The sequence below is a fragment of the Prunus mume genome, linkage group LG5 (genome assembly GCF_029339155.1).
Source record: "Prunus mume cultivar Tortuosa linkage group LG5, ASM2933915v1, whole genome shotgun sequence".
Lineage (NCBI taxonomy): Eukaryota > Viridiplantae > Streptophyta > Magnoliopsida > Rosales > Rosaceae > Prunus > Prunus mume.
Window position 1 is genome coordinate 2,964,167 of NC_142702.1, and position 14,382 is coordinate 2,978,548.

General features: G+C 35.5%; 1 protein-coding gene across 6 annotated transcripts; it reads right to left on the reverse strand.

Moving 5' to 3' along the window:
• Positions 1 to 1,156: 1,156 nt before the first annotated feature.
• Positions 1,157 to 6,306, reverse strand: LOC103330452 (uncharacterized). Of its 6 annotated transcripts, none has more exons than XM_089053614.1 (5): positions 6,016 to 6,302; positions 4,223 to 4,349; positions 3,224 to 3,275; positions 2,661 to 2,788; positions 1,157 to 1,966 (listed from the first exon to the last, which is right to left on the reverse strand). In XM_089053614.1, the coding sequence occupies exons 1-5, from the start codon at positions 6,236 to 6,238 to the stop codon at positions 1,942 to 1,944; spliced, it is 555 nt and encodes a 184-aa protein (XP_088909740.1). In that variant the 5' UTR covers positions 6,239 to 6,302; the 3' UTR covers positions 1,157 to 1,941. The 6 variants fall into 6 exon arrangements, with proteins under 6 accessions (XP_088909740.1, XP_088909742.1, XP_088909741.1 ...); XM_089053616.1 differs by having other exon boundaries at positions 4,223 to 4,346; positions 6,016 to 6,297; XM_089053615.1 differs by lacking the exon at positions 6,016 to 6,302 and adding an exon at positions 5,767 to 5,977 and having other exon boundaries at positions 4,223 to 4,346.
• Positions 6,307 to 14,382: the final 8,076 nt, after the last annotated feature.

Sequence of the window (14,382 nt, forward strand, 5' to 3'; positions counted from 1 at the left end):
GTTTGTTACTCTCTCTCTCTTTCTCTAACTCGGTGTGTGTTTGTTACTAAATCTGAGGGCTCTGTAAATTCTGAATTTTGGGGTAGGTGGGTGTGGAGAGGTGGGGTGGGCGGTGATGGCTGTGAGGACGCAGAGAGGTAGAAGAAGAGATTTTTTTTTTTTCCTAATTAAACATAGGGAGATTCACTATTATACTCAATATAGAGGCCCAAATTATAAAAATACCCCATATGAAATGGACTTTAGAAACACACCCAAAACTCATTTACAACATAACAAAAAAGCTTTTAACTTCTTATAAATTACAAAACTGCCATCAATTTTTTAAAATAAGCCCAACCCCAAAATCTCATAAAAATACCTAAAACACTCAATAGAACATCAAAGTAATTTAATAATCAATATTAAATTTAATAAGGCCAGCTGTTATTTTTTGGGGTTTTTTTTTAGTATATTTATAGAAATTCAATTGTGTAGGGTTTATTTATAATATTAGTGCTAAGAATGGGTATATCACTAAATATCTCTTAAACATATTAATTGATTTTTTTGTTGTTGCAAAGAGGTAGGGAGAGTTTTTGTTTTTTTTTAATAGGTTGTTTACCGAATTGCTCATCTACAACTAATAGAGTTAATCCTTTTTTTATTTACAGAAATTGAGAATTGTTATTAAATTGCTTCAAATTGAAACTATATGAATAAAGTTGACAAAATTGAAACGAAAGAGATCAAAGTGATAAAAATGGCAAACTATAGGGACCAAAAATGACTATATGTATTTTACCGAGTCTTCTTCTTCTTCTTCTTCTTCTTCTCTAACTGGTATCTCAATGCTCTATTTTCTTTGATGACTAAGATGAATGAATTTTTTTACAATAAAATGAAATCTTATGCTTTGATTTAAAAATCTACAATTCTCACCAAGCTAGAGACCCTCAAAGAAGAATCCACAAAACAGCACACAATCCCTCATTTCAACATTACTTAAATTCACACACAGGCGTGCACAGAGTTCTTTTTCTAAACATTTCTACTCAACTTGCGAACTATTTCAATAACAAAAAGCTGAAGATTTAGTAGATGAAACGCACCAATTCATTTCCCAAAATTAGGAAACAATGCAATAAATCCATGAAAATGAAAAGTAATCTATAAATTAGTAAAAAGGTCCCATTTGAGATGATGGATTCATATTTTCCTCAACATGAACACTCTAAATATTTCTCATAATTATCAAATTGACCAACTCACAATTCTCAAATTCCAATTTGATTGCTTATTTATGAATTTCCAATCCCAATACCTTAAATTCTTCACAAAAGCCAAAATGAATAAGTAATACAGAGATAATAACATACGGGCAATAGGAATCGGAGAAGATGGCAATCTTGTTGAGTAGATGACGTTTTGTACGAACGCCGAAGGCGAAGTTGAATCTTCCACGACGATGACGTTTCTCAACAATATCAGCGCCTCCGCCGCTGCTGCCGTGAACGCAGCACCACCCAACAACTCTAACGCATCTTCCCACGACGACACAACGATCGCAGGTCCGAAAGGCCGACGCAGCTCTGAGACGATTCAAGCGAGTCCGACCCGTCCTCTACCACCGGTTTGCGCCATCGAGACTATCCAGCTCCACAATACAGAGGAGTAGGACGAGCGACAGTTCAGAGCAAGTTTAAGAACGAGCGCGTGTAAAAAACATCATGTGCCTACCATGTGAGTGTCTGTACCGATACAGCTGATGCACCACAGAAGGACTCTCCACTAGCCCCATGCATGAGATCCCTATACTAAACACTATCTATAAATTTTAAGTTTTGTAATCAAAATTGGAACGCTCCTCAAAACAACATGAGATCCTAAGAAATGCCATCAACAAGGTTGAATCTTCTTTTTCTCAGGCAAGCTATTTTGAGTCTAACGTGCCAGCTTTTCTTACAACTTGAAAAACTTTGCGATCCTGCAGAGGCACAGTTGACAATAACAAGTTACGACACAAATGATAATTTTGGAAAATTACATGAGAAATTCACGATGCCATAATATCAAAGAACCTAAAAGTGACCTGGTACATAGTACACTACAAAAAGTTCACAGGCGTAGGCTACATTTGTTGCCTAAGATTGGATTGGATACCTTATTAGATTCAAGGTATGTTGAAATAAGAAATGACGATAGAGCTGAAGGATTTTTCATCGTGTGATAAGTTATAAGGTTTTCTTCATAACTAATCCATATTCTACATCCAACTTGGACCAAGTTTGAAAGAGGGCCTCCATTTCTTCCTTCAACATCAACATACCTTGAATCTAGTGAGTTATCCAATCCAATCAAATCCTAGGCACCAAACATAGCCACACAGTAATAACAAAAGGTCCCAAATCAAAACAAAGATCAGTAGCCAATGAATTTCACATACAGTTGGCTAGTTATTATTCTCTCAGCTTTCTTAATTAAACAACTACATGGCAAAAAAAAAAAAAAAAAGGGAATAGAGCAAGAGATGAGAAATGTCAGGTACTAACTGTTATTGTTAAACACCAAATTAGGTAGATAGTCCAAACATATGAACTGTTCAAAGGACTAACTTTCTCAAAATCAGCTGAGAATTAGTTAAAGGAGAGGTATGAATCAATAAAGCTATAATTTCTTACTTCTTCATAGCTAGAGCTAACAGTCCGTGACTTTTAGTTCCGGGGGTACTGTCAGCATGACCAGCACGTGAAATCGGATTCGTTGCAAATCCTCCCTGAATGCTAGCCTCTGGAGGCTTAATAGACACCTTCAAGATATACAAAACCCAGAAAAGAAATAAAAAAGGGCTATAAGATGTTATAGAAAAGAAATGTTGAATCATAACATATACAAATTAAATCATTATTCTCACAAATATGATAATTATTCGGAACATCATTTGGAGACTACAAGTACACAACAAGCGCAAACAAGTAATAATAGAAAAAGTTTGTAGAACCAGGAATACAATTATACAAGGCAGGCAGGCAAGTAATTATTCAGAATATTAGTCCAAGCACAACTATATCTTTCTTGGAGACACCAAGTAAAACTGAGAGAACAATAATGGACCTTATAGATTACATAATGTAGACAATGAATATCACCTTTATTTGTTCTTTTGGTTCCATATACAAAACTGAGTTAAGAAACCACGCAAGATATAAAAAAGAAGAAGGAAAGAATGTGTGTGAAAACTCACCAGTATTGAAGAAGACCGAGTGTCGCTTGAAGCTCTGGGGGTGCGCCCAAGGCTGTGACATTGAAGAAAATGTAGAAATGAGAAGACAAAAGACTGGTAACCTAGGGTTCTATCTTCATGAGCTTTTCTTTCATGCACATGAGTTGCGTATGAGTTACTTCAGCCATTAGTCCAACAATCCTAAAACCCAACTTCAACTGCACTCTCATCACCTTCTTATAGCTGAAGTAACTCATGTGCCTTTAGCTGCAACTAGCCCACGTGCATGAAAGAAAACGTCCTCTACTCTGCTTATACAGAGGAAATAGTTTAACACCAGAATTATTTTCTTGATAAAGCCAAAGGAAGAGACACAATAAGAGAAATATAATCTGTTGTTGATATCCAAAATTCATGCACATATTGTTGTTGGATATACCGCAAAGATACAGAAACCATCAAACACCTAATTAACAGAAGCAAAACAGAAAGCATATGAATACCAAAGACCTATGAAGTAAATACTTTTGCAAACACCAATGACGCATGTTTTCAGAAGGAAACGGAAAATGATAAAAAGCTCAATCTCAAAACTGCAACAGTATGATTGTCTGATCTAGCTAATCAGTGGCCTCCCTTTAAGCTTCAGCTTTAGATAAATCGTATCAAAATTGTTTCAGCATTTAACTATATATGTATATGCAATGTTGAATGTCGAATGTTGGGTGGTGTAAACTAGTGGAACTTAAGTTTGACAGGATGCCTTTAAGGCATTTCATCAAACAGGTTCTCCCCCTCTTATATGTGGCTCCGTCATTGACAGTCACTTGTAAGTAAAGCAACTCATTATTGCTGAAATTCCAAAAAAAGACAAAATGCTCAAACACCTAAATTTCTCAAAACCAACTAACAGTTGATTGACAATGCATTAAAGAAAACATGATGAATCAACAGATATACAGATAAGAACAGTTGATTGAATTACTAAATCAAAAAAATATAATAATAATAAGTTCATACCCTTTGTTATTCTTATTGCCCTGATATGGGCTTCGGTGTATGGTTTTTGGTCCTCTTTTGCTCGAAATTGAAAACGGGGCGAAGCCATCCCCAATTTCAGAATCAATAGGACACACCATATTTTCTGCTACACGCGAAAGAAAGAAGAAATAATTGAGGTGTTCAATTAAGACTTTTAAATGATCTAAATAAGTCTTGTGGTATTTCATTAAGACTATTATGATTTTTAAAAAGTGAGTATCCAAATCTAGTGATATTCAATCAAGACTTCAAATATTTAAATCCAAAATCTTGCTAATTTCGAAGGATTTTTTAAAATATGGAATTGAGCAGGATTTTGTAGTGGGAGGCATATATACCAAACCCTGTCTCAAATCCCACCCTAACCCATAAGATTTTTGTATGGGCTTCGGTGAATGGTATCTGACCCTCTATGGCTAGATATTGAAAACAGGGCGAAGCCTTCACCAATTTCAGAATGAACAGGAATCACCATATTTGTTGCTACACGCAAAAGGAAGAAGAAACAACTGAGGTATTCAATTAAGACTTTTAAATGATCTAAATAAGTCTTGTGGATATTCCAATAAGACTATTAGGATTTTTTTTAAAAGAGTATCCAAATCTAATGATATTCAATCAAGACTTCAAACGTTTAAAAATATTTTTTTGGTATCAAACCCTATCTCAAATCTCACCCTAACCCATAAGATTTTCACTTGGGATTTTTTTTAACTCTGTTGGAAAAGATGAACAGAGGGCATAGTGATTGCTCTCAGATTAACTTATCCAAAAATTGATCAAACCGCAAAGTGGTGAACAATGAACAAGAAATTGCAGATACCTACCGAACCGATAGAAGCACTGCGACAGAGAGAGATATGGAGAGGGTGCAAGCAAGCAGGGCAGAGGTGTGGGAGTTGGCTATACGCGGGTAACGTGCTAAGGAGATCACCTATTTATACCATATTTGTGAACCATATAATGTGGCTGTGGCTGTTGAGTTGGCTATGTCACATCATTAAAGGAGTTTTAAACATTTTTTGTTTTTAATTATTTTTTTCACCCTTCACTTTACAGAAACGAAAGCACGTGAGAAACAAAGTATCTTCAACTGGTTCTTTGCCTAACTCCTCCCCTTCCTCCTCCCTTATCTTCTCCCAAGCACGTGAGAAACAAGATGATGGGCTTCAAACGTGCTACTTTTGTTAAAGAAATGGAAGAAGAGAAGTCTTTAGTTTTGAATTGCAAAAACTACTAAATCAATCGTATAAAAATAAAAAGAAAAAAACTAGTAAAAATCAAGTGAATTGGAACTTTGCCAAAACTACTAAAAATCGAGTGAGAGAGAGGCTAGACTAATTCATGGCTTTTGGGGCTAGTTCAGTGGGCCAGGAGAATGACCTGCTAACAACTGGTTTTGGTAATATGGGAACAAGATTTGAAACAGAAAAAATATGATGAGAAAGATCATCAGGAGAAAGGCGATGCCAACTTTGCAGAATCAGATGAAAAAGAGAAAGAAGAGAGTAGTAAAAACCAACCCATTTAAATTTTCACGTAATCCGTTCTCCACATGCAAAGAGAAAGAGAAAGTCCCTCACATGCATGTTGACAACGGCAGTTCACGGTGGTCATTGCGATGCGGGCCTGTGTGTCTCATATCTAGCCGATACTGTTGCATTTTCCACCCACAAAACTCGGCAAGGCAGGAAGAGAAAAACCAACAAAGATTTGAAGATTTGAAGAAGAAGAAGAAAGCAAAACAAACATAGCATCTGTAGACAACTTACAGATGCAAGTAGTAGTAAACAAAGAGAAAGTCCCCCGCATGCATGTTGACAATGGCAGTTCACGGTGGTCATTGCGATGCGGGCCTCTGTGTGTCTCATATCTAGCCGATACTGCTGCATTTTCCACCCACAAAATTCGGCAAGGCAGGAAGAGAAAAACCAACAGAGATTTGAAGATTTGAAGATTTGAAGAAGAAGAAGAAAGCAAAACAAAACATAGCATCTGTAGACAGCTTACAGATGCAAGTAGTGGTAAACAATGCCAATGAGTTGGGTGCAATACAATAAACAAAGGAAATTGCAAAAGCAGGCCAGCATCGCGGCTCTTTGTCGTGTCTTTATATCGACAGTATGATGTGCACTCCTTATTGTTTTATACGACATCACTTTCTTTTTACTTTTTTAAATCATGCAATTGGATTCTCATCTTTGGCATCTCTGCATCTACCGAGGAGCCATTTTTCTTTTTCCTTCCCTATGTTATTTATTTATTAGAAAATTCAGTATAAGTCCAATTCTTATGACAGAATTTGGGTGCAATCCACACATTTGTTGTTAGTAATTTAAGTCCTTTGACTTTTGTGCCATATAGGATTACTTACTTTTTTTTAATTTCTAAGGTTTATATTATATTTTCTTAAATTTTAATTTATGTTGTGCTTCCAATTTGCCCCTAAGATAGAAATTAGGTAACCTAAAAGACAGCAAAATATCAAAAATCGCGTTAAACAATCCTCAGACCCCAAGAATAGAAAGAATCGCAAAAATCATATCTTCCACAATCAATTATGGAGAATGTTTTTGTTGGATATTTATTGGAGAATTTTTGCTCATATATAAACAGACTTAATCTGTTCATTTGCATGTTGTCCAACAGTTATACTCTCACTCATTTTCTGGGTTTAGAACCTATTGTATAGGTAAGCTCCTATCGTATGGGTAATCGCTGACACAGTACCTAGGTCACTGGTATATGCCAAACTTCGAAGAAGATAATCCCAAGCAATGTGTCAAATACCTATGTCATAGGTACACTTTTGCAAGTTACCTGTAGGCTAGGTTCTCCGTGAAGCTCCATATCAAGCCACTGTGTAAAGTACCTGCGCCATAGGTACAATGTTAGAGGTTACCTGTGCCTATAGCATAGTTACAGTTTCAGCCAATTACCTATACAACAAGTTCTAGATGATGATTAAACCCAGTTATGATATTTATCTATTACAAAATTGGGAACATCAGTCATTCTGTAACTATAACAATTGGCATACTGCAAAACATTTGAAATGACAGATCAAGGAAGCTTCAATCAAAGAAAGAGATCATCATTGCAAGCCGACTTAAACTAGCATGGTAGCGCCTAATCAACCGACGATGGTCTTACAAGAATCTCTCTAACTTTATCTACTCTTTATATTTCCACTCTTAACAAACAATTCAAAGAGATGAAAAGTCCTCCCTCCAACAAACCATAACCATCCATTTGGATGAGGTAAAATAACTTGGAATTTAGCTAAAAGTCGAGAATTTAATTTGAGAAATTGACAATTCTCTTGTTTGGCAACTTAAGCGCGGAACTTATTAAATGACGCGCGGAAAAAATATGGAAATTGAGGCATCAAATTCCCTAGTTTAATTTCCACCAAAATAGGCATTGTTTCACAATTTCTATAGTGCGGGAATTCATATGTTCCAATGTGCCACAACTTACATTAAAAAAAACCTGCCAAACTTTTGTCTTGGGCGAGTCATGCGCACTTACCGTTTGTTTTATTATTTTAGAAATTTTATTTATGTTCTGCTTGTTTTATTGAACCCATTTCATATCATGGTTCAAACGTTAAAAATCGACTCCACACCTTCGTAACTCCAAATACCTGGATTCGTTACAGTACCCCTTGTGATACTCCAACGCCCCATGAATTGGTTATTCCTATTTTTAAAAAAATTAAAAAAAACAGCACCAAAAACCTATGAAACCCTAGACAACAAATTGCCTTGTCGTTTTATAAAAAAAAAAAGAAGCTATGAGCTAGAGAAGTAAGGAGCATCATAAAAAAGCTGCGAGCTAGAGAAGTAAAGAGAAGGAATTCTTCTTGGGTTACACGTCTCTCTGGATCAAGTTTGAAGGTTAGTCTTCAAGCCTTTCTCTCCTTCAATTTATATTTTTCTATTTTAGGGTTACCATGGTTTCTAAATGGCTATCAAAATTGGGTGTTTTTGACTAAATTTATAAATGTGTTGAATGGGTTTTGTGATCTTTACGGCACTATGGCTGGATTTTTGGGAAGTTTTAACAAAATACTCTATGCCCATGGATATTGGTGTGTGATTTGTGTTTATGGTACAGCTCTGTAGTTGTTTGCTAGCTTTATCACTTTGTGTTACCGCCTTGCTCTGTAGTTGTTTGTTAGCTTTGTTGCTTCATGTGAGCCATTAGATGTTGATTGTAAGTTGCACCAACTTGCCCGTAAATTGCAGCTTGGCCAAGGTGCTCCTTGATTCTTTGGTACCTGAATTAAGTCTTATGATAGTGATTCATTGATTTCATCGTTTATTCATATACTGTCAGATGCTGAAGGCACTCCCAATTGAGAAAAAAAAAGAGAGTATGTTGTTGATGTTCATTGCACGTGGAGAGTGATTTGGTTTGCTAATATGCTTTGTTTGTTTAAGTTGAGTTATTTAGTTCATCAAACGATATGTTATTTTATACTTCGAGGAATACCTTCTATGTCGGTTATCAGTTTTTTTGTTCTTTCAAAATATTTAATTTTTGTCATTTATAATTTACATGAGCTATCCAAACATTGAAATTTTCAATTTATATCATTTACAAAATTTGACATACATAAATCCAAACATTGAAATTTTCAATTTCTGTCATTTACAAACTTTGACATACATAAATTCAAACACTGAAATCTTCAATTGCCAGAAATTGAAATGATGGAAATCTAAACCCCGTCATTTTAAAATTCTATGTAACAGAAAAGGAACCCATAGTTTTTGATAATCCAAAAATTGACATACCATTAGTGAGAGAATTTACCAGGGATACAGAAACTTCAATTGAAACCATAGTTTCTGATAATCCAAAAAATTTGGGTTAGTCCATATTTAATCGTGAATTATTAGAAGGAACCCACAAATCTTCCTATTAAGGAACCAAAAAAATCAATGAAAATTGGCAAAAACGGAGCATCACTTTTGGGATTTCTGTGATTTGGGGGATCTGAGATATGCAATTTGGTGAAACCTTCTACTTTCTGTTTGTATATAATGGCAATAGTTGTAAATAAATTAAAATTTATGGCCACACTATTTGCTTAGGTGGCTGCATGACTGGGCTTTAGGACTGGAATAAATAAGTAACAATTACTGTCCTGCAATCAAATTGTATTCTTCAAATTGGACCCATATCTAAGAGCCCCTTTATTTATTTGCAATTGGAGATTGCCAGATTCGGCGGAGGAGGGTTGAGACCGGAGAGCCGAAGCGGATCGCCGCTAATGTTGATGCCTCTGAGCTTTTCCACGAGCTTTTCTCTAACTGATATAGTGAGGAACTCCGGATCTTTATGCTCATCATTTATTTCATGACATTTTTGTTCTTCTCAAGATTATAACATATAAATTTTTCTAGAAACTGCAGTGCAGTACTTGAACGTCTCATTCTTCTTGTTTTTGCAACTCTATGCAGTACTTGTTGGGTCTTTGGAAATTCCTTCGGCTATAATTTTGTTTTGTTTTGCTTTAGTAAGAGTTAACATGGGTTTTAGGTAACATGAATTTAGTTTTTGTAAATTAATGAAGGAAATTGTAGCAATGGTCCCTGATCTAAGACCAAACTTTATTTTTCGTTCCTCATATTGTTAAATTGTTACGGTGGTGTTTCAATTAGATCTCATGCTGCATCATTGGTCTTTCCGTCAACTTTATTTATTCCAAAATAATATTTTAAAATTTTAATTGAATACACCCCCCTTAGTTAAATTTTCTGTCAAAATTAAGGACAAATTGAGAAATTCATAATATTTTTAATCTCTCTCTCTCTCTCTCCCCTTCCCTCCTGTTCTTTCTCTTCCCCCAACGATTTCTTCTTCCCCCATTCTCCCATGACTACCACATGCAAGCTCCAACCCTCAAACCTATCCCACAGCCACCTTCTACCATAGCCTGCGACACCAGTACCCATGAGCCCATAACCACAGTCCCCATCCTCCACCCCAGATATGGTCAAAAGAGAGAAGCAGAGGGTTGATGGGTATCTAGGTAGGCCGTTTGCATTGTCCGTCTCCTTAGTTGAAGGATGGATCGCTTCCCATCAGCTTTTGGGTTTTTGGCTGCACTGAAGATCGCTTCTCATACAGGTTTCAATTTCATGTATCTAGCTAAGTCATGCTTGGCTGATGAAGAAATAGAGATGCTATTCTTTTTTGAAAGCCCAATATATCAATATCAGAGTGATTACCCACTATTTCATTGATGGATTGACAGGGTTTTCTCACTCGCCCATGAGTTTATCTGAATCCCAACTTCGATTCGTGAGCCAAAGTCCATCTCTCATCTGTGATTGAGAGATTAAAGCCTGAGAATGAGAAAGCGGACTGAGGTCTCAACGATGGTGGAAAGCAAAGCACTCCAGAAAAAAAATCTCAATGGATAAACAACCAGCATAATCCAACAAGCAAAATTTCATTATTGACAAGAAATTTGGGGCTGGGAAGAAAATCAAAGGGAGTGGGAAAGCTGCAGTAATTCTTTGAAAAAGCCCGATTCTCTTTGTCTTCAGCTTTCATTTTTCATTTTTATTTATTTTAATTTTGAATCAGGGCTGGAGAGAGAGAGATTTGATTTATTTTTTAAATTTTTTGTGTGAAAAGACTATTTTGCCCATGTCAAGTATGACATTATTATATCATCATTTTTAACTAAAAGTTGGTAAGATTTAAAAAGACAATTTCTAAAATTGGAGGATAATTAAAGTACTACCGTAATAATTTAATAATGTGACGAAAAGTAAAGTTTGATTTTAGTCTAGGAACCATTGCTACAATTGCTACAATTTTGCCATTATTGAATGATGGTGGGTTAGGCATAGGAGGAAAAGACAATGAGAAATTTATGGTTCATCCCCTTGTTTTTTGGGTCTGAATCTCGTAGTCACTGAATACAGGGTAGATTTTTTTTCCTGTCTTCATTGGTGTTTTCAGCATTTCTAACATCCGAACAATGAGTACATGGTAATTTTAAAATTTTCTTTTTGAGAAATGGTAAATTGATATGTTCACTTCACCAAACATCAGGGCAAGTCACTTGAGATTCGTCAAAGGCAGACTTGCTTACACTAAGATGTTAACAATGACAGTGTATGGTTGGCTTGAAATGCCGTAACAATTACATCTTCATTGTGTGGAAGTTCTTCTCAAAATTCAAGGCCAGATCAGTTGAATCCTCAACTAGAAATAGATTCACAACTTTATAATCTGTTGTTGTCTTGTTGACTCATTTGGATGTTGAATAGGAATTTCATAAATTCTGCAAATCATTCACGAAATACACTCTAGCTTGCTTCTTTTTTCATTTATTTAATATTTCCCTTTAAGCTAATCTACATGATATGCTTATTGTACAATAACCATCAGTTGGGTCTAGTAGCAAGTATACCTGCATTGTATATTGTGCATGAATGCTGTAACAGAACCGCTGAAGACCGAGCAGGTTCTGAGCAATGAGATTGTGAAGGCTGAGCATGATGCTGAAAAATAACGAAGTTAAGTCCAATTTGCACTACAAGTTACCGATCATTCAGTTGCAGCAAGTCAAGGCGGAATTTAACTGAGGTACTGAGCTTTAAACTTCCTCCCTCTAAAGTGATGTTCTGTGTCTACTTTTTCTTTTCTAGTTTTAATTAATGTTTACCTTGTTCAGGAGGAGAAGGAAGAGCGGAGAATACGCAGAATATTGGCCAACAGAGAGTCAGATACTCATTCAAAGACAGACAATTCGTCGAGATTGGCAGGTAAGCTGATCAACGGTTACTCTATGAATGAAGACTAAAAAATAGATGGTTTGGATTATTGGAAAAAAAATTATAGAGTTTTAAAGGGCATATCAATATATATATATATATATATATATATATATTTTCCGGGAGTGTTTAAGAGGGATGGGGAGGAAATTTTATGACTACCAATATTTCTATATATATACTCAATATGGTAAAGGTTGCATTTGTTCCTTGTATTTAATTCAAGTCTGTTGACGTCATTGTGTCTTCATTTTATCAAATGGTCAACACTGAGAACAATGTTCTGCTAGATAGGTGTTGCTATTTTATGGCTTGGAAAATTGTGAAAGCATGTTGACACTGTGACAAGTTTCTGCAGGTTAGAGTTGCTCTCTAAACACCTCATTAGATAAATTTTAGAGCAACTCCAACCACGCATCCACGGGAGAACTCCTAAACTGATGAGAGAGAAAGGATTCCTAATGATTCCCTATAATTTAATGTTCTTTATTTAATGAATTCAAACTTTTATTTAATAATAACTATTTTTTATTTTATTTTTTAATAGAGATATACTAAGTTTCTGATCGGTAATAAAAAATAGGTAGTTAAGACGGCAGCAAGTGCATTAATTTACCCTTACTAGGTTTTTGTGCTTTTTTTGTTGTGTTTCGATGTGCACTCTACCGTGTTCTGTTGTGTTTCCACTGTCATTATGGGTGATAACTCAACTGTTGGTGTTGTTGTTGATGCTTTTGCAAATTTGTATCTTTCTCACTCTATTTGAGGTACTTGCTCCAATACTTGGATAATTGACACTGGTTACTACTGATCATATGACTTATAATGCTAAATTATTAGATGAGTTGTCTAGTAACACCCGTGACCCATACATAATGATGTAGGTAGCGGCTATAAGTGGCTGTCCAGGGACCCAAACGTACCCAAAATACAGAGAATAGAAGGATAAAGTTGTAGAATTGAAGTTGAAATGAAGATAATTGAGTTATAGGGATAAATTCCCAAAGAAAACTCTTTAGACTAAAGTCTGAAATTGTATTGATTGAAAACTGAATACAAAAGTCTCTTAATAGCTTATTTATACTAGAATACACCGGCCTAGAATTCCTATTCCTAGTTTACTAAGAAAACCCAATTGATAAGGGAAATTAGAAACAAAACAAGAAACTTAAACCAAATCCTAATGAAGAGAGGAAAACATTTAATTTAATAATTTAAAATATCTAAAACTTAGCCCTTTTTGACTAGGATTGATACTCCTGCATCAACTCCACTGGGTTGGAAAGAACTCGACTTTGGCGAGAAAGCTTTAACAACTTCAGCATATATCTCTGGATCAATCCTCTTTAATATTTTTTTTTTCAGGAACCCACGTGCTCTCAGTAGCATTCTTACCCAACCATTTCACTAAGAACCGCCTATACTGGTTACCCCTCCTTGACTTTACCTCTTTGACATCCAACACATCTTCAACAATCTCAGGTTGAGCCTTTGGAAGTTGTTGGATTTGTGCCTCTATTGAAATAAGAATTTTATGCTTGTGTAAGGAAAAGAGGATAAACTTGAAGTAATAGGGTATACATATTCAGATTTTGCTGGGTGCATTGATGATAGAAAATCTACAAACGGTTACATCTTTTTTCTGGCAGGTGAAGGTATTTCTTGGAAAAGTGCAAAGCAAACTAAAATGTCTGCCTCTACTATGCAAGCTGAGTATATAGGGTGTTATGAAGCCACTAAACAAGCGGTGTGGGTGAGGAACTTCATTGGAAATATTGTGATTGTGGACTCTATATCAAGGCCATTAAAGATCTTTTGGGATAATAAGGCTGCAGTATTCTTCTCTAAGAACAACAAAAGAACATCTGCCTCAAGGATTATGGATGTAAAATATCTAGTTGTTAGAGACAGAGTGAAGAATGAAGAAATCATCATTGAACACATTGATTCTCAATCCATGATTGCTGATCCTTTGACTAAGGCATTACCAGTGGGAGTTTTTAAGGATCATGTAACTCTAATTGAATCTTTTGATCAGTGGGAGTAAGGTTTGCTTAATATATGTTTCAGTTTCATATGTTCTGAAGAAAGTTATGCAGATAAATGCCATTATTGTTTTTCAATTCAATTCTTTATACTGTTCGAATTTAAGGAAGAACACAAGCTCTTGTTTTAAACATTGTTTATTTGTTGTTTTTGATAGATGTCATCTTCTGCAAAGTGACTTGAAAGAAATTCAAATGTCTTGTTTTAAGCAAGACATAAGGACTTCTTTACTGAAGTATAAAGTGGTTTGCAAAAACCATTAGGAAGGACCAACATGTGGAAACATCTGGT